The sequence below is a fragment of the Cherax quadricarinatus genome, chromosome 11, assembly GCF_038502225.1.
Source record: "Cherax quadricarinatus isolate ZL_2023a chromosome 11, ASM3850222v1, whole genome shotgun sequence".
Taxonomy (NCBI): domain Eukaryota; kingdom Metazoa; phylum Arthropoda; class Malacostraca; order Decapoda; family Parastacidae; genus Cherax; species Cherax quadricarinatus.
The window spans coordinates 46,441,114-46,462,989 of record NC_091302.1 but is presented as its reverse complement, the minus strand read 5'-3'; the positions used below and the strand labels follow the sequence as shown (position 1 = coordinate 46,462,989).

The 21,876-nt window shown below is 38.9% G+C and overlaps 1 protein-coding gene across 2 annotated transcripts in view; it reads right to left on the bottom strand.

Moving 5' to 3' along the window:
- Positions 1–21,876, bottom strand: part of LOC128700111 (prolyl endopeptidase) — a 112,132-nt gene that overhangs the window by 56,935 nt on the left and 33,321 nt on the right. Inside the window, exon 7 of one of the 2 annotated variants that reach the window (XM_070084088.1) lies at positions 13,527–13,680. The exons of the other annotated variant lie outside the window; for it this stretch is intronic. Coding sequence (XP_069940189.1) covers positions 13,527–13,680 — 154 coding nt within the window. The remainder of the gene's footprint in view (positions 1–13,526; positions 13,681–21,876) is intronic. 2 annotated transcript variants of the gene reach the window in all.

Sequence of the window (21,876 nt, the reverse complement as noted above, 5' to 3'; positions counted from 1 at the left end):
TGGCCTTCCAAACTACAACATCCTCACCTTTCTAGAGTGTAGACACTATACATGCTTCTCACCTCCAGGACTCGAGTCCGGCTAAAGGTTTACTCTGAATCCCTTCATAAACGTTACCTTGTACATCAAACCATACAATCCACTTGTCTCCACTCCAATCTAGTGAGCTCACACAAACCTGTTGGATGTTTGGAAGTTCAAGCCCCTAGCACTCAAAACCTTCTTTATTCCCTTTCCCTAAACCTTCCTGGGACAACCCCTACTCCTCATTCCTTCCTCCCCAGATTTACTGGTATATACCCTCTTAATTATCCTGTTCCGCTTCATCCTCTCTATATGCCCAAATACGATAAACCCTTGATGTAATAGACTGGATAAAAAAGACAAAGGTTTGATACAAAGGGCAGGTAAACTGCACGGGGCATATGTCCATTAGCAATAGTGCATCCAGTAGGCTTTCTATACAGTGGACTTGGTTCACTGCATCAGGCGTTTGAACAGTACAAACCAAAGTGGCTGTCTAGAGAACCTGCCCATTTTTATCATCCTAGGGTGGGCTGGTTTGCTGGTGTTTGTTACTGTTTAAGAGCATTCAAACAATCATCATTCGGTCTCCATTCTTTCACTGATTTACAGAATTTTTGACACTAATATATTACACATTCTTCTCAACAACTGCTCACAAATGTAGTGAAGGTGCCAAGAGGAAACATATGAATCCAAGTATTAAGCAAAAACTTTAATTAAGGAAGGTGGAGTCTGGGTTGTTATTGGCGTCATGTGTACACGAGGAGCACAGTGTAGCAAAGCAGAAAGAGTCCGATATCCATAGAAACAAGGACAAATTTGCAGCAAGTGCTATTACATTCAGTGAAGTTCCTAGCCCCCCAAAAAGTTCACTAGTTGGTTTTAGGAAGCATATGAAAAGAGCCCAAGATGCAAGGGTTGAAAAAGTGTATAAATTTTATGTTCAACAATGTTCTGCTGGTGTTAACATTCATTCTGTTGATCTTCACTCTACTGCTAAGAGGCTAGTAAGGTATATAAACATAGATTTTTAAACAAGTGATGGTTGGCTTTGGGGCTTTCATAATCGCCATGGCTTGAGCAAAAAACTTTTGGTGAGACTGGTGGTTCCCCACAGATGAAACCGAGCCGTATCAGATTAACCCTTCAAGGGTCGAGACCCTCGATCCTGAACTCCCATTCAAGGTCAAAAAAAAAAAAAAAAAAAAATTCTTATGAAATGATAGAGAATCTTTTCCCGATGGTAATGACACCAAAATTATGAATCTGATGAAAAACTTATGGAATTATGCTCTCACGAAGTTAGTGGTCTGGACGATACTTACGCATCGGCGATTTCGCCCACTTTGAGCTCTATTTTCGGCCAATTCCTATGTTCCAGTCGACTAATATCATAGCTATTTTGCTAGACCTCCATTTGCTCTATCAATTTAGTACAAGAAACCACCTATTTACTAATTTCAACTACCCAATAAAGTGGTCAGAAATTGGAAATCTGGCCAATTTTACACAAATTTCAAAAGATGACAATTTCAAAATAGGGTCCAGAAGAAACAAGACAGCATTCCTAGCACTAAAATAACATTTTCTCTGCTCATTAGTCATGTCTCCAGGCCACTCTTATATTATTCTTGCTTTCCATTTTGAATTTTTATTCTCACAAAAAATAGAAGATTTACTGTTATGCAGACTACTGCATTATTGTAAAAATGGTATATATAATATCAGCACACTTGTGAAAAAATATTAGATTCACCAGTTGACATGTATTGGACATGTGGCGTGATCTGTACTCTTGAACATGGGCAAAAATCGAACATTTCTGCTACTTAGAGCTCAATTTCAAGGTACTTTTCATCATGAAACCAATCAAAATCATCTATTTCTGTAATATATCTTCTATTCTATCAAATGAGACCAAGAAACAAGAATACATCCATAAATACCACATGAAAATACACTGCAAAGTCGCTGTTTTAAACCAAAAATATGGTCACAGTTTTTTTTTCTCATTATGCACTGCGTGCTGCAGGATTTTTTTAATACTGCACACACTGACCACACAGACCCATTCTTTCATATGTAGGCCTACCAGCTTTCATCCACCAGATTTAAAGGCGCTAGAATTTTGGCATATATGTACGTGACCAACACTGGCTGTTAAGACATACATGTACATGATCGACCCTCAAAGGGTTAATGATAGAAGTTCAGATATAAAATATGGGGCTTCTTATATTTCATCTTTATCATACTGATAAGACTGGTCTCTCTTAGCATTCATTATTTTCCTACGCCCTAGCCTTTCAACATGAAGTAAGGACACCAGGCAGTAAGCTCAACAAAGACCACTCTCAGTATTTATTTTTTTTTTTTTTCAACAAACCGGCCATATCCCACCAAAGTAAAGTGACCCAAAAAGAAAAACGAAAGTTTTTCTTTTTAAATTTAGTAATCTGCTCCCAGTAAAATGCTCCCAGCATTTTAGTCGCCTCTTACAACACGCATGGCTTACGGAGGAAGAATTCTGTTCCACTTCCCCATGGAGTTAAGAGGAAATAATCAAGAACAAGAACTAGAAAGAAAATAGAAGAAAACCCAGAGGGGTGTGTATATATATGCTTGTACATGTATGTGTAGTGTGACCTAAGTGTAAGTAGAAGTAACAAGATATACCTGTAATCTTGCACATTTATGAGACAGACAAAAGACACCAGCAATCCTACCATCATGTAAAACAATTACAGGCAGGACGGTAGTACCTCCAAGGATGGTTGCTGTCTACCAACCTACTATCCATAACTCTCAGTATTATGCTGCACTAATGCTGGTGGGACACACTATTTGAAATTGAGGATCACAGGTAAATTAACAAGGCTACATTGTTTGAAGGATTGCATAAAAGAGTTGCTAGCCAATTATTATAAGGGTGAGAAAGGCCTGTCTGACAAGGATGCATGTAGTAACTGATTTTTTACACATCATACCTGAAGTATACAAGCGCCAGTTACAGGACATCAAATAATGCACCTGCTCACCCAAAGGCTGAAAAACTAGGCAGTAGTGAGGTTAAAATTAATACCACCTCCCTGATTCAACTTAATGAATGTTACTGCAGCCTACAAGAGGTTCTACCCATCTAGATATTTAAATGAAGCAACTGAGAAGGAAACTGAGTTAAGATATATGAGGCCTATGTACATACCTTGGAGAATATAAAAATGTATAACCTGAAGTCAGCCAACTTCAGCCTCACAGTATCATAGAAATGAAAGGACTAATATGCCAGTGGTTAGACAAAATTGTTATATAATGTTGAGACTGAGTTAGACTTTTTGAGGATTTGAGACCAGTCATTTTCAATAAGCCCTTCAGAGGGCTGGTGAAACAGACATTGTGCAGAAAGATGTGACTGCATGGTTAGAAGAAAATAATGCCAATCCTGGTTACAAAATACTTAGTGATGCAGAAATTGTAGATCAGTCTCTTGGTACCGGCATCAAAGAGGAGAGTGATGATGACAACAACGCTGAAGAGACTATGAAGTTACCAAAACTGTCAACAGTACAAGATGTAATAGTTCTTCTCGTAATGTACACTGACCTCCCAGATAAGAGAAGAACAAGCATATTATTCACACTTTCAAACTTAAAGGAAATTTTTCACAGGGAAGCAGCATCAACATGGCAAATGAAGTCTAAAATGCTGAAAAGACTGAGGTTACCAAAATTGTCATCAGTACAAGATGCAATTAATCTAATCATGTACATACACTGACGTCCCAGATAAAAGAGAAGAGCAAGCATATTATCCACGCTTTCAAACTTTTACAGAATTTTTCACAAGGGAGCAGCATCAACATGGCAAATGAAGTCTCCCAATCCTTCTAAAAGTAGGCCTCAAACATCTACATCTGCTTAACCATTTAAGTCTCCCATGCCATCTGAAGTTTAGTGAAGTTTTACAGCTCCTCTGACTCAGTGAAAGTTATTCTCAGTCACTACTATACATAATGGCATACTGTATCTTGACTATTGGCCACAAAAGGGAAGAAAGCTTGCTTTATTTCAAATAATTTAATGTACTATTACAATTTATTCTTAACCCTTAAACTCTCCAAATGTAGATCTACGTTTTTTCAACATTTGAAAGTGTGTAAAAAAAGATTTTTTTTTTTTTTTTACATTTGAAAATGTGTAATAAAAATGTAGATCTACTTTTGGAGCACTACACATGTGAACATAGATCTGCTTGGACAGTTTGAGGGTTAATGTGTCCAATACAGTGTCAATATAACGGAATCAGTCTGCTGCATGAGGCATTAGTTCGATAGAAAATTATTTTCATACCTTAAATGCAATGGATTTTTCTTTCAACGGACACCCCCTTCCCACTATTATTCTGTAATACCCAGAGTTCACTCTATATACAGTGGAATCTCTGCTTACAAGTGCCCCACCATGTGAGTTTTTCAGGATGCGAGCCGTCGCTCGGTCAATTTTTTGCTCCAGGATACAAGCCAAAATTCAGATTGCGAGCTTCCCCCTCAAGGGAGGTTCCTTGATGCTGGTGAGGGGCTCTTGATCTAGGGAATTGGATATGTGCTCCAGTTCCCTAAATTAATAATAATAATAATAAGCAAGTTTCAGAACATTGCCACTAGGTGGTACAGCCAATGCCACAACATAGCAGAGCTGTGCAATGTGTTTTTGTTGCTGTGGAAGCATTTCTCATATTATTATTGCCAAATTTCTTTTTTCTAACCATGGGTCCTAAGAAAGTAAGTGCAAAGGACAGTGCTGAGAAGAAAAGAGGATGATGTCCATGGAATTACAGCATGAAATCGTAGATAAACAAGCAAGGTGTGCTATGGCAGTAGGAGCTAGTAGCAAGTAGCCTATCTTCCACTCTCCACCTCCACCTCTGCCAGCGTACGTACACTTTATAAAACCACTTTATTTCTTTACATTATTATGTTTTTATACAAGATTTCTTATTTATGAAACTAGTGCAGTTAGCCTCACACACTGTTTTCTTTCTTTCTTTCAACACATCAGCCGTATCCCACCGAGGCGGGGTGGCCCAAAAGGAAAAACAAAAGTTTCTCCTTTTACATTTAGTAATATATACAGGAGAAGGGGTTACTAGCCCCTTGCTCCCGGCATTTTAGTTGCCTCTTACAACACGCATGGCGTACGGAGGAAGAATTCTGTTCCACTTCCCCATGGAGATAAGAGGAAATAAACAAGAACAAGAACTAGAAAGAAAATAAAAGAAAACCCAGAGGGGTATGTATATATACGCTTGTACATGTATGTGTAGTGTGACCTAAGTGTAAGTAGAAGTAGCAAGATGTACCTGAAATCTTGCATGTTCATGAGACAGAAAAAAGGACACCAGCAATCCTACCATCATGTAAAACAATCACAGGCTTTCGTTTTACACTCACTTGGCAGGACGGTAGTACCTCCCTGGGCGGTTGCTGTCTACCAACCTACTACCTAGGACACTGTTTTCTCTTATAATAAAAGCATGGGAAGATATAGTCAGTGGGAGAGGGAATGAACGCCGCCACCACCACTCTCCATATTATGGCCTATTTTATTCATTCTAGAGTATATATCATGTTTATATGTTAATTACATTGTTTATTATGCCATATTAGATGAATTATGATAGATAAATAAGCCATAGAGTTGATATTAGTGTCATATTGAAGTATTTTTGTCCTGCCTCCCGAGAGCAGGAATTCTGCTGGAATGGATTAATGGCATTTCAATTAATTTAAATAAGAAAAACTGGCTCAGCATACGAGCAGACTGGGCTACAAGCTAGGTCACGGAACAGATTAAACCCGTAAGCAGAGGTTCCACTGTATTCTGTAAGTATTCAGTCACGTATGTAATTATGACCACAATATAGACTACGACAACTGCAAACTGGTGTTCAAGTCTGAGATTTATATAGAGATGTATTGTTGAATCAAGCCCAACTGCATCAATTCCAAACTTCAATATATTGGAAGGACAACTTTATTTTAAAATAATGGTTCAAGCCCAAGTTAACAGTCATCTTAAAAAATAAAAGTCACTCGTTTCACAGCACAAGTGTTGAGGTTCATATTATGATACAATGAAAATCAAATTACAATTAATTCAAACAAACAAATGAACTGAGAAAATTTCTTACATTTTATAATATGAGCCCACTACACATGCACAAAACATATACAAAATGCACTGATAGATACAAAGTCTTTATGACAGGCACTATCCTATTAAAACTAGACAGATCACAGCAAAGAGACTAGTTGGCCCTTGGCTAACAAATAACATCCTCAGGTCCACAGATTAGAAACAGTTATGAAAAACAGTTCAGATTGGGCTTAATAATTAATAAGCAAACGAAAAACTATATGTCCATACTTACCAAGCTAATTAGGAAGTCCAAACAATTGTATTATTCTAGCAAGTTCAATGAAATAAGAGGTGATATGAAAAAACTTGAAACATTCAAATCCTGGGTTCTCAGAAATTGACAAAAACCAGAGATACTGTCCTAACTAAACCCAATGAACCACATCTCCTGCCTCTAGAAACAGCCAATAAGTTAAATGATTTCTTCTCTACCATAGGGTCAGTTCTAGCTAGCAAAATTCCAAACATCAATACTCTAGTGAATGATTATCTTGTTAGAAGTTTCCCAAGCTCCCATTATCTTGTTCCAACTAATCCCACTCAAGTCACCTTGATTATAAATTCACTGAAAAGCAAGTCGGAGAACTTACCTCAAGTACCATCACTGTTGTTCGATAGAGCAGCTCACGTCCATTACAATATTGTTCAACAAATCACTAATAATCAACACTTGTCCGAGATTACTAAAGATAGCAAGGGTTACCCCAATACACAAAGGTGAACACCCAACTGATGTAAATAACTATAAACCAATATCTAACCTATCATTGTTATCTAAAATTATCAAAAAAATAATCTGCAACAGATTACACCCACAATATACAGTAGGGCCCCACTTACATGGCAGGTTAGGTTCCGGGCTACTGCCTTAAAGCGGAAATCGCCTTAAAGCAGAATGCCATTTTTTCCACTTATAAATGCCAGACAACAAGTTTACAATAACTTATATTAACCCGTAAACGGTCCAAACGTATATATACGTTTTTACCGCTACTGCCCCAAACGTATATTTACGTTTTATTTTTCATTCCTTCAAAATTGGCGCGATAGGCCTGAGTCGCCTAGACATGAGAGAATGGATGTGCACACTCAGTGTGCGCAGTATCAAAAAAATCTGGGACACCTGAGTACCGCATGGTAGGACCAGTTACATTCAGCTCCATCTTGGGTCAACATTATGGCACATCCTCATGATTCACTCACGCCTCGTCGTATTAGCACTATTATTCGAGGAAGGTGATATGGAGTGTCAGTTTAGTGGATTCGATGCAGATGCGGCTACTAATAATCAAGGAAATAGTGAAAATATAGACGATAACCCAAATGACCCTCAGCCCATCACCTCTGGGGTGGCCAGTGTGGCCACACCAGACCCTGGGCCAAGCACCTCTGGAGTGGCGAGTGTTACACAGGCAACTACGCAAGAGGAAACTATCATTTTCCTGGTGTCTTAGTGATAGTGAAGGGAGGATTCGGTCAGAATTTTAACGACCTTTTTTTTATGGACCGATTACGTTCATTTTTGGTGTACTATTAGAAGGTTATATCGAGTATGCTGTGCTGAAGTTTCAATCATATCGGCCAAAAAGGAAATGAAATATGCAAAATTTACGAAAAATTGCATTTGGCAGGGCACAGTTTCTCAGTGGTACTTGGACAAGTGGTTTTGACACTTGCTGCTGCTAGAACAACTCTAATTCCAACACTTATCGATGAGACTTCTAAAATAAACCTTATCTTCTTGCTTAAAAAAAATAAAGTTTCATAACTTTTTTGATATATTGGAAGATGTCGGCCTTGTTGTCCACATAAATCTAAAAATATTTTGGATAGTTCGGAAACAGAATCGCTACCCCGTAAAACAATCATTCTCCCATGTTTGTTGTGAGAAATAAAGTCAATTCAATCATAAATAAAACTGCTGTTCCCCTAAATAGGTAAATAAGTTACTTTCGAGATATAGGCCGCAGCGCGCGGCACCCCCGCTGCCCGGGAAAAATTTTTTTCCCCGAAAAATTAGCTTTATTTTACACTTTTTCCGCGGCCTACGAGTGTTTATTACAGTTAACCATTGTAAATCCGTTTTCTCTCATCACTGATGAGAGAGGTCGGACCCTCTCTTCACCTTCAGGGGAAATATCGATAGAAATTTATTCCTTGGGGCGTCATATTATGCTATATATTTTTTTTTGAGGTGTACTTTTTATGTTTATATGCTATTATTATATTGCATTATATCATAATAGATCAATTATGATAGATAAATAAGCCTTAGAATTGATATTAGCGTGGGTATGGAATATTTTGTTGGCTGGAGGTGTCGGCCATTTTGTGCACTATTCCCAGGGGTTCCCGATTGGTTCCTTGATCACATTAGCTCCACCCACTCTGGCATGATCTCAGATGGTGAATTTGTATTATATTAGACATAAAGATGTACGAAAACGATAAAAGTAACACGGGGAAAAACGTAACAAAAACGTCAACAAAGCTGAGTCAGCGCTTCTTACGCAACATGTTGCGTCAGTGCTGTCACCATGCCTGTTATAAATGGCTGTAATTCCTTTTAGAAACATCGTACAAGGATAATTATACCAGCGTGTAGCCAGAAAGTTCAGCTATTTTTTGGTAACAATAACTCCATTTTCATATATTTTCGAATTTTTTTTTGCTCCGCGCGCGGGAAACCTCAACCTCCCCTGAAAGTGATATAAGTGACGATGAGACTGATTTTATGCCATTAGAGGATTCGTCTAGTGACAGTGATCATTATTCACCAGTGAAGCATACTTTTAGGCATCATTGCCTACGTTCAGGCAGTGTGCCATTTGCATTCGGCAGCAAGGGTCGTGGCAGGTCACGATCCAAAACCCCTGCCACTGATAGTGAATGTGATCATGAAGGTGAATATGCGGGGATGGAGGAAATAGTGGTGGGTGGCACGGTGCCTGGACCACATGGCCATGGGCCACACTGGACAAAGGACCGCCCAGCACCCCCTCAACCATGTGCTGCCTCCACTCCTGTCCCCCCTCCTGCTCCCCCACACCCCATGCCAGAGGTCCACCTGCACCATGTGACCGAGAGTGGAACTGGACACAAAGTATATTTGTGCCAGAGCCTTTTGATTTTGATGCGAGTGGAAGTGGCACCCTGCCAGAATGTCCCATAATGAATGAGTCTACAGAGTTAGACTTTTTTCCAGTTATAATTTGACGAGCCTATAATGAACTTGATAGTGACCCAGACGAACAATCATTACTGCTATATCATGGACAATACACCAGAGATTGGGGAATCGTCACAGCTGCGCAGATGGAAAGATACAACAGTGGATGAAATATATTTATTCCTTGCCACTGTCATGCTTATGCCACATACCTATAAAAACAATATACGTAACTACTGGGCCACAGACTACCTTATCAGTACTCCTGTCTTCCGTGACCTCCTTCCCTGCAACAGATTCATTCTGTTGCTACGAATGTTGCACTTCTCAGACAGGAATAGGCCCAACAGAAATGACCTTCTATGCAAAATCCGGGAAGTGTTTATCTATACAAAGCAGAAATTCAGTGCCTACTTTTATCCCTTCAAGAATATTGTTGTTGACGAGTCCTTGATTCTGTTCAAGGGGCGCTTGTCATTCAAACAATATATACCGAGCAAACGTCATCGCTTTGGTATAAAACTTTTTGTTATGTGTGACTGTGAGAGTGGTCTTGTGTTGGATGTGATTGTATACACCGGGAAAAACACACTCGACGATACCAGATGCATGTTGGGCATTTCTGGTGATGTTGTTCGAAAAATGATGGAACCATACCTTGGCAAGGGCCATACACTGTACACAGACAACTGGTATACAAGCCCTATGCTCGTTGATTTCCTACGTGTGAACAATACTGATATATGTGGAACAGTGAGAAGGAATAGAAAACATATGCCAAGGTTTAGTGGAGGCAGTATTGAAGGTGCAGTGCAAGCATTTCATGCCAATGACATCATGGCACTGACGTGGCATGACAAACGGGACGTGACATTGCTGCCAACCATCCACAGAAACGAGATGATACAAACAAAGTGAACAGGGAGACCAATGAACGTATTGTCAAGCCAGCTGCTGTTGTCACCTATACAAACAATATGCGACTCATTGACAAGTGTGACATCATGATAGGGTTCGTTGACTGTGTGCGTAGGAGTCACAAGTGGTATATAAAATTGTTTTTTCACCTTGTAGACATTGCAGTGCTCAATGCATTCAATAGGTATGAAATAAAGACTGGAAAACAACAACGTTTTGCAGAATTCTCCCTGAATGTCGTAAAACAGATAGCAAAAAAGTATGGTACCACACCTGTCACACCACAACCTGTCCCCCAACCACAACCACAGCCAGTGGGGGAAGTGCCAGATCGAATCATCCCTAACTGTCACTACTTGGTACCAATACCACCTACCCCAAAGCAGCAGCATTCCCAGGAAAAATGTATTGTGTATGCTACCACCACAAAACGACCCTCAACAGCAGAAGGACACATGATACACTTCATCAGTGTGGGGTGGCACTCTGTATGAATCCATGCTTCATGGAGTATCATACAATTGTGAAGTTCTAGAAACATAAGTGGGACATGTAAATACTTGTAAATAGTTGTAGATAATAATGTGTGATTCAGCCAAGTGTGCAAAATCACCTGTCAGTGTGTACATGTGTGCCTGTGACAATATGATAATAATTTTGTATACAAGTATATTATTGGTGTATGAGCAACAATTGACATTGAAATCAAAAGAATTACTGTAAAACATAAGTACCATATCATGAAAACCAAGAAAAATAAAAAACAAAATGAAAAAAAAAATGGTAAATATGCAGAGTTTCTGCAAGCGGCAGCGCTCCATGTTGCCGTCAGGTGATCGCCAAGTGCCAACTTCGCGGCCTCATATCTCGGTAAGTACTGACCCTAAAAATTTTTTTTTATCCTATAACACTTGGAAAAATGTGCTCTTCTTTTCTATATATAAAAAAACAATTTTTTATTTTTCAAAATATTTGGGGCACTGGAATAGTGAACGTATATATACGTTTGGACCGTTTACAGGTTAAGTTAGTAAAAGAACTAGGCATTAAAAAACACAATAAAAAGTAAAATACACACACAGTACACCCATTGACTGGAACGATACACAAATAACCGAAACGTCGTCGTAAGCTCCTCTCTTCTATGTGCGGGTTATTTGTGTATAGCCCATCATAAGTCCAAGTCATTGGTAAACGAGTACGTTGCTAAGTAAGGAGAGGCTGTATAGCAAAATAAAGTTAAGCTGGATCATGAGCACACCCAGGGCATACAAAAATTTTAATCCAGCCCTGATCAAAAGTGTTCACAATGGAAAATAAGAAGAAATCTACATGGACTGGACACATTTATTACAAAACGTTATAGAACACGATGTACAATACTGTACAGGCAAGCCTTGTTTAACACTATGGGGAGGCCAGTCCCCCCCCCCCCTTAAAAAAGGCCACTTCTAAAGGGGCAAATTTAAAGGTCATGATTCTAAGCAAAAAATATTCATGCCTAAAATGTATGATAAACATTCTACCCAACACAAAACATTAGGTAATAGTTTGGTAGACAGCAAACTTTCAGTGAGGTACTACTAACATTCTGTCACATCAGCATGAAGAGGAAGCTTGTTGCAACTTCTTGCACTCTAGTGGGAATGCTGGGCTTTTCTGTCTCATGAACATGATAAATAAGTGAATCTTATAAACATCAACTTTCAGTAAACACTTTGCTTGCTTGTGTATTTCTTAATATGTACAGTGAAAATTCATAATTTGCACCAGTTATGTTCCTGAAAACTGTGCTACCAATAATTTCTGTGATTTACGGACTGAAAAACACACAGGAAAAATACGGCTGCATTCCTCAGACCTCCATTTCTAAGGTCTGGGGGAAACTGGCTGTCAACCCAGAGTTAATTTCTTTCATTACATTATTGGTACAGAATTACAAGTTGATGAATCAGACACCAACTAATGCCTGCATATTCCTTCCACAGAAAGTGGGAAGTGTGAGCTTGAATGACCCTCAAAAACCACCAACACCTGAAACAACCTAGTGCAGTATTTTTGCTGCACACATTCCTGTTTGAAATAGGATGAAAAGTAACAAGAAAGTTTTATCCTACCTTCAATTCCTTGCTTCTTGTCCTTGTTGCTACAGAAGTATGTATAGTTAATGTGGCCCTTATCAACCAAAATGGTCGACTGTGGCCTCCACCTGTGGCCTTCACATCATAAATGCTACACAATTTTCTCCTTTAATAATGTTTTCATACTTTATAAATGTAGCTAGCATAAGTAAATAACTGTTTAAGGCACAAGAATGTGCAATTAGTGTAAATATGTGTTACACTAGCTGTGTGAGTAGCCTACCAGCCATACCAACCACCACCACCTTCTACCTTTACTCTAACCACAATTTCAACAATAGTTTTCTTAGAAACTGTAAGAGTTTCAGATCTAACTGTCTTCTTGGCACCTCCAGCATACTTTTTATTCCTTTTGGTTGCCATAATTAATATCCAGAGGTGAAGCAAGGTGATGATATAAACAAATAAGAGAGGATAACCACAGAGACTATAATGTGTAACATGTCCCGATAACTAGGTTGTTTACACCGAGCATGATGCTAGACCTCTCCAACACCAAAACTATGGCCTGGCCCAAGGGGTAGAGGGTAATGTGCTCCATTTATTCCACCCCAGAAACGATAAACTTAAAGTGCAGAATATTGAAAATGCGAGCTATGATTGCGTGACTTATGGTCGTCTACAGTAGTCTTTACTCTTGTAATACGTATTTCCTTTCTAATTCAGAAAGTCTGGTATGAGACTGAGCTGCAGGTGTGACCCCAGAGCCATTGCCAGATATAACATTACACCACTACACTACATAATACTGTGGTCTGGTCTGAGAAAGCCATTACCCTGCATAATACTGTAATACTGTATATGTAATACAGTACTCTCAAATACATGTCAGAATGATGCATGTTATTTCTTTATGGTAGAAAAAGCAATGAAGTTTTTCTTTTTTTCTTAAAAGACAATCAGCCATGTTAAAACAGGTTTTCTATGTATATAGCAGGGTGCATTAATAATGTCTGTCTCATGTTTAAAAGGACAACTTATTAATGTGATACTTAAATCAAGGTTTGCCTGTACTGTACTGAACTGCAGAGAAAATTTCTGGGAACCACTTCATTTTCAGTATATTCAACTAACCTCATAATCAGCTTCAAAAGTGTCAATAATACAGGTGAGGTTTATTTTGGAAGTGATGCTTTCAGGCAAAGGTGCATGGTACAGAAGATTATCTCGACAGTCCTGGTGTGTGGTAATTATCAGGTGGCGGCCACAGTCAGACACTTCTGCACCTCTAGAGGGTAAGAGATACAGTAGAGTATATGTATTAGCATCGAAAAGTGGGATGGCTAACCTAGATACACCTCCCAAACAAAGACTTTCTAATAGTCCATCGTCTTGGCAGTACCATACAGTACCAGATATCCTTGCTACCTGCCTCACCCCTCACAACTTTCTACTAAAACCTTGTTTATATTCCTTCAATTCCTAACAGTATATAATGTTCCTTTCAGTTTTATGAAAAAATTTAACTTGTCATAGAAAGGCTTTGTCATAAAAACCCAAGTTCCTACAGAGATTTATTTTAAACAAAATGATCTGTAACAAAAGAACTTTTAAACAGTCTATTCAACCATCCGTTGAACTTAACTAAATATAGCATGCACAAATGTATGAGAATCAGCAAAATTTAACCATGGATTATTTATCATACAGTAGTCAATTTATGCTTCCTGTGAAACTAAAGGATGGCAAAACAATCAAATTAAAGGACAGATGCTGTAACTAAGAATTCACATTCTTTAATTCTCTGTTCAAGCAGAGGAGAGAATGTGACACCACAAGTTGTTTGCTCTTTCCTGGCCGGTGAATCTAAAGTACATGGCTGAGGATGGAGACATAGATATTGCAAACAAGTAAGGTGAAGCAGTTTAGAAACACTACAGTGGACAAAACCCACTAGTGATGCATGACTTACTTCCACTAGTAGGCTCAGTCCACCTGTGACTCCATCTCCACAATACTTCCCCTCACCTGTCTCCAGTATAAAGTTTCCAACCTCATCCATCAACCATACTTTAAAATCATCAAAACTGAGGGATTGCATAACCCAAACTACTACTACACGTCTTCCACCATCTCTACTCCAGTAATCATTCTCTACTGGACTGGTAAAAGTTACTATTTGGCAAAATGTCTCCACAATAATGATACAGTGTTGCATGCGTGCCTTATTCATCTACTTATCAGCTTTGTATAAAATTAATATACTGTAATAACATGCTAGCACAAGCCCCTAACACTCAAAACCTCCTTTAGACCCACACTTTAGACCATACAATAAAAACAATAACAATTATTAATCAAGCTACAAAGATGTACTCCATGGGGAAGTGGAATAGAATTCTTCCTCTGTAAGCTGTGTGTGTTATAAGAGGCGACTAAAATGCGGGGAGCAAGGAGCTAGAAATCCCTTCTCCTGTATAAATTACTAAATTTAAAAAGAGAAATTTCTGTTTTTCTTTTTAGGTCACCCTTCCTCGGTGGGATATGGCCGGTTTGTTGAAGAAAAAAAATAGACATACAGTGGAACCTCTATTTACGAGTGTATCCACATGCGAGTTTTTCCAGATACGAGCAGTCGCTTGGTCAACTTTTTGCTTCCATACATGAGTGAAATTTCCAGATGCAAGCGGGCCTCAAAGGAGGTTCCTTGACACTGTTGAGGGGCTTTTGCTCTTGATCTAGGGAATTGGATCTCAGTTGTTTGTTGAACTATCTTATTGAAACTTGGGCAATGTATGATGGAAAGATGCTTCTTAACGTACACCAAAATTGAAAGAAATCGGACCATAAATAACGGAGTTCACTTTTCAGCTATTAGCCCCCCCTTAGCAGTATATTTCGTATGGTTTTTATGGTTGTATTTTTATTTTTGTCTCATTTGACAGAATGGAAGATACATTACAGAAATAGATATGATTCTGATTGCTTTCACAATGAAAAGTACCTTGAAATTGAGCTCAAAGTAGCAGAAATGTTCAATTCTTTGGCGATGTTCACGAGTAAACAAATGACGTCACCGTCCAATACCTGTCCGAGTGGCCATTCCAATATGTAGCCATGAATGGGTTGACATTATTTATACCATTATTACAATGATGAAGTAGTCTGCATAACAGTAAATCTATTTTTGTGTGAATAAAAATTACAAATGGTAATAAATAATAATACAAATACAAAATACAAAAACAAATATTTATTTCCTTGTAAAGCTTACAATGTGTGGTTTACATGTTATAAGATTTAAATTACAAAGATGGCAACTATCATGCCTAGGCACTTTGGGCAGACTAATACTAATTCTTACACTATTTTGATATAAATGCGTAGGTCATACTTGAGCAGTACATTTGAACATATTGTTAGGTACTTAATACGGAACATTCTCAGTTAGGTACATATATAATTAGGTTTAAAATAGTTAGGTAGTCAAATCATTTAATATTAGTACAAATGGCAGATCTAGTAATGGGAATCGATTTGTCTTGGCATGATACATTGTTTCTATTAAAGCCATACTGGAGGAGTATCTTAGACAAACTTGGGATTAACTTAAGATTTAATAAGACTAACATAAGATTTAATAGGCATTAGCTATATTAGGAACTGGATGTTTACAGTCCTTTGGGTGGGTGTAGGTGGAAATCATGGGGGAATTACAGATAACGATAAGTCTATATTGTTTTGTGTGTGTTCATGATAATCATAATAGTATAATAATATAATAATAATAATAATATTACCTGGAGTTTACCTGGAGAGAGTTCCGGGGGTCAACGCCCCCGCGGCCCGGTCTGTGACCAGGCCTCCTGGTGGATCAGAGCCTGATCAACCAGGCTGTTGCTGCTGGCTGCACGCAAACCAACGTACGAGCCACAGCCCGGCTGGTCAGGAACCGACTTTAGGTGCTTGTCCAGTGCCAGCTTGAAGACTGCCAGGGGTCTGTTGGTAATGCCCCTTATGTATGCTGGGAGGCAGTTGAACAGTCTCGGGCCCCTGCACTTATTGTATGGTCTCTTAACGTGCTAGTGACACCCCTGCTTTTCATTGGGGGGATGTTACATCGTCTGCCAAGTCTTTTGCTTTCGTAGTGAATGATTTTCGTGTGCAAGTTCGGTACTAGTCCCTCTAGGATTTTCCAGGTGTATATAATCATGTATCTCTCCCGCCTGTGTTCCAGGGAATACAGTTTTAGGAACCTCAAAAGCTCCCAGTAATTGAGGTGTTTTATCTCCGTTATGAGCGCCGTGAAGGTTCTCTGTACATTTTCTAGGTCAGCAATTTCACCTGCCTTGAAAAGTGCTGTTAGTGTGCAGCAATATTCCAGCCTAGATAGAACAAGTGACCTGAAGAGTGTCATCATGGGCTTGGCCTCCCTAGTTTTGAAGGCTCTCATTATCCATCCTGTCATTTTTCTAGCAGATGCGATTGATACAATGTTATGGTCCTTGAAGGTGAGATCCTCCAACATGATCACTCCCAGGTCTTTGATGTTGGTGTTTCGCTCTATTTTGTGGCCAGAATTTGTTTTGTACTCTGATGAAGATTTAATTTCCTCGTGTTTACCATATCTGAGTAATTGAAATTTCTCATCATTGAACTTCATATTGTTTTCTGCAGCCCACTGAAAGATTTGGTTGATGTCCGCCTGGAGCCTTGCAGTGTCTGCAATGGAAGTCACTGTTATGCAGATTCGGGTGTCATCTGCAAAGGAAGACACGGTGCTGTGGCTGACATCCTTGTCTATGTCGGATATGAGGATGAGGAACAAGATGGGAGCGAGTACTGTGCCTTGTGGAACAGAGCTTTTCACCGTAGCTGCCTCGGACTTTACTCTGTTGACGACTACTCTCTGTGTTCTGTTAGTGAGGAAATTATAGATCCATCGACCGACTTTTCCTGTTATTCCTTTAGCACGCATTTTGTGTGCTATTACGCCATGGGCACACTTGTCGAAGGCTTTTGCAAAGTCTGTATACATTACATCTGCATTCTTTTTGTCTTCTAGTGCATTTAGGACCTTGTCGTAGTGATACAATAGTTGAGACAGACAGGAGCGACCTGTTCTAAACCCATGTTGCCCTGGGTTGTGTAACTGATGGGTTTCTAGATGGGTGGTGATCTTGCTTCTTAGGACCCTTTCAAAGATTTTTATGATATGGGATGTTAGTGCTATCGGTCTGTAGTTCTTTGCTGTTGCTTTACTGCCCCCTTTGTGGAGTGGGGCTATGTCTGTTGTTTTTAGTAACTGTGGGATGACCCCCGTGTCCATGCTCCCTCTCCATAGGATGGAAATGGCTCGTTCTTGATGAACACGGAGTTCCATGAGTCTGGCCCTGGGGCAGAGTGCATGGGCATGTCATTTATCGCCTGTTCGAAGTCATTTGGCGTCAGGATAACATCGGATAGGCTTGTGTTAACCAAATTTTGTGGCTCTCTCAAAAAAAATTCATTTTGATCTTCGACTCTCAGTCTGGTTAGCGGCTTGCTAAAAACTGAGTCATATTGGGACTTGAGTAGCTCACTCATTTCCTTGCTGTCATCTGTGTAGGACCCATCTTGTTTAAGTAGGGGCCCAATACTGGACGTTGTTCTCGACTTTGATTTGGCATAGGAGAAGAAATACTTTGGGTTTCTTTCGATTTCATTTATGGCTTTTAGTTCTTCCCGCGATTCCTGATTCCTATAAGATTCCTTTAGCTTAAGTTCGATGCTTGCTATTTCTCTGACCAGTGTCTCCCTACGCATTTCAGATATATTGACCTCTTTTAGCCGCTCTGTTATTCTTTTCCGTCGCCTGTAAAGGGAGCGCCTGTCTCTTTCTATTTTACATCTACTCCTCCTTTTTCTTAGAGGAATAAGCCTTGTGCATACATCCAGTGCCACCAAGTTAATCTGTTCTAGGCATAAGTTGGGGTCTGTGTTGCTTAGTATATCTTCCCAGCTTATATCGGTTAGGACTTGGTTTACTTGGTCCCACTTTATGTTTTTGTTATTGAAGTTGAATTTGGTGAATGCTCCCTCGTGACTAGTCTCATTATGTCGGTCTGGGGCTCCACGCATACATGTCTGAACCTCAATTATGTTGTGATTTGAGTATATTGTTTTTGATATGGTGACATTTCTTAATCAGATCATCATTGTTAGTGAAGATGAGGTCTAGTGTATTCTCCAGTCTAGTAGGCTCTATTATTTGCTGATTTAAATTGAATTTTGTGCAGAGATTTAAAAGCTCGTGTGAGTGTGAGTTTTCATCAGAGCTGCCTCCTGGTGTTATTACTGCAACAATATTATTTGCTATATTCCTCCATTTTAGGTGCCTTAAGTTGAAATCCCCCAGGAGCAAGATGTTGGGTGCAGGAGCTGGAAGATTTTCCAGACAGTGGTCAATTTTTAACAGCTGTTCCTGGAATTGCTGGGATGTTGCATCTGGAGGCTTGTAGACTACCACAATGACTAGGTTTTGGTTCTCGACCTTTACTGCTAAAACTTCCACTACATCATTTGAGGCATTAAGCAGTTCTGTGCAAACAAGTGACTCTGCAATGTACAGGCCAACCCCCCCTTTTGCCTGTTCACTCTGTCACATCTGTATAGGTTGTAACCTGGGATCCATATTTCGTTGTCCAAGTGATCCTTTATGTGGTATGTAGTATAATAATAATAATATAATAATAATAATAATAATAATAATAATAATAATAATAATAATAATAATAATAATAATAATAATAATAATGTATAATAATACATGTATAATAATAATGTACTATAATAATAATTATAATAATAGACGGCCTTGAAAGGCCATCACTAGATGACAGTGAATATCACAACGAGGGAGCAGTTATGGCCGCCTCCACTTGTCGCAAAATGACATATTTTATTCATTCTAGAGTAAACATCAGGTTTCTATGTTATTTATATTGTTTATTATGTCATTTTAGATGAATTGTGATAGATAAATAAGCCGTCGAGTTCATATTAGGGAAATATTGAAGTATTCTGTCATGCCTGGAATTCTACTGGAATGTTTTAAATCAATTTCAATTCATTTAAATGAGGAAAATTGACTCTACAAATGAGCAAATCCAGATGCGAACATGGTCACAGAACGGATTAAACTCGTAAATAGAGGTTCCACTGTACTCTTTGCATGCATGAAACTATTATTTGTAAACCACTGCTAATTTCTTCACAAGTGAAATAGCATTTATTGAACATAATATTTAATTGTTCAATAGTTTGTGGTGATAACTTATCCTGTACAATACCACTGATAAACCAATCACATTGTCTTAGGTCATATTTAGCACCTAGAGATCTGAGACTATTGTCTAATGTGATTCTAAATGTTTGGGTGGCTTCAAGCTTGATATTAAGACCGCATGTCTAACTCTGGCCTTGTCATCATCAAAGTAATTGTTTGCTAAGACACGTAAGGCTATTTGATAATTGCCTTTAACCACCGGAAATGACTTAATCAGTTCATAGGGTTCTCCCTTCACAAGACATTTAAGATAACTGAACTTAGCAATCTCAAATATGTCAGTTAGTGAATTTACTATGGATTGAAAACCACTAATGAATTCTTCATAATTATGACCTTGGAAAATAAGTAATGACAAGGTAGGTAAACTTGGTAATGGTACACTTGTTGTTGTTACAGGTGTAACAGGTGTTTGACCACTAGTTACAGTAGGTCTCTGTGACAGAGTTTTGCGGCAGATTGCCTGTACTCCTGTCCACCTTAATTGTTGATTACTAAAAGTATCTGGAGAAAATTTCTCCACATCACCCTTTTTACCACAGGGTTGGCACTAGAAGCTTTCTTGGGGCCCATGATAATCTATGTAACTCTACTTGTGTATACCTGCATAAACTTACTTCTATTCTGTTGACTGAATACAAGAAACTGCCCATTCACCTACAGTGGACCCTCAGTTAACAACATTAATCTGTTCCAGAAAGCTTGTCTTTAACCGATTCTGTTGTTATCCGAATTAATTTTCCCCATAAGAAATAATGGAAATCCAATTAATCCGTTCCAGACACCCAAAAGTATTAAACAAAATAATTTTTTTACGTGAAATATACATTTCCCTACACAGAAAACAATGAGACATGCAGAAGTACATGGGGAAGTACCCTGGCTGGTTTGTGGGAAGTACCCTGGCTGGTTTGTGGAGAAACACCCTGGCTAGTGTGTGGGGAAGTACCCTGGAAGTACCCTCTACCACTTTCATATCTTTCCACAAACTTTTTCTTGAATTCTATAGCATTTCTCATCCTCTTTACCACAGGGATGGCACTAGAAGCTTTCTTTGGGCCCATGGTGGTTTATTTAGTAGTTCTTTCTTTCAACACACCGGCCGTATCCCACCAAGGCGGGGTGGCCCAAAAGGAAAAACAAAAGTTTCCCCTTTTACATTTATATATACAGGAGAAGAGGTTACTAGCCCCTTGCTCCCGGCATTTTAGTCGCCTCTTACAACACGCATGGCTTACGGAGGAAGAATTCTGTTCCACTTCCCCATGGAGGTAAGAGGAAATAAACAAGAACAAGAACTAGAAAGAAAATAGAAGAAAACCCAGAGGGGTGTGTACATATATGCTTGTACATGTATGTGTAGTGACCTAAGTGTAAGTAGAAGTAGCAAGAGGTACCTGAAATCTTGCATGTTTATGAGACAGACAAAAGACACCAGCAATCCTACCATCATGTAAAACAATTACACTCACTTGGCAGGACAGTAGTACCTCCCAGGGTGGTCGCTGTCTACCAACCTACTACTATTTAGCAGTTACAAACACTAAAAACAGTGGAATAATACAAAATGTATCACATGTATGTTTAGAATCGTCCTCACTGGCTTGTAAACAATGGCACACTGGCTGTACATGGAGTGGCCAGGCTGCTCAGGCTGCGCGGACACGTTCGGGATGAATGACTTTAACTGAGTTCTTTGTCATTAACTGAGCTAATATTTTGATGCAAAAACGTTTCATTATCCGATTTTTACATTATCCGATGACGCCGTTAACTGAGGGTCCACTGCATTTCAACTACCCAGTAAAGTGGACAGAAATTAGCAATTTGGTCAATTTCACACAAATTTCAACAGATGCCAATTTCAAAATAGGGTCCAGAATAAACAATGTAGACATTCCTGGCACTAAAATAACATTTTCTCTGTTCATTAGTCACGGCTCCAGGCCCCTCTTATATTATTCTTGCTTACCATTTGGAATTTTTATTCACACAAAAAAATAGAAGATTTACTGTTATGCAGACTACTGTATTATTGTAATAATTGTATAAATAATGTCAACCCATTCGTGACTGCGTATTGGAATTTGGACTGGCAGGTGGACACGTATTAGACGGTGCCATCACTTGTTTAATCTTGAATCTCGTCAAAGAATC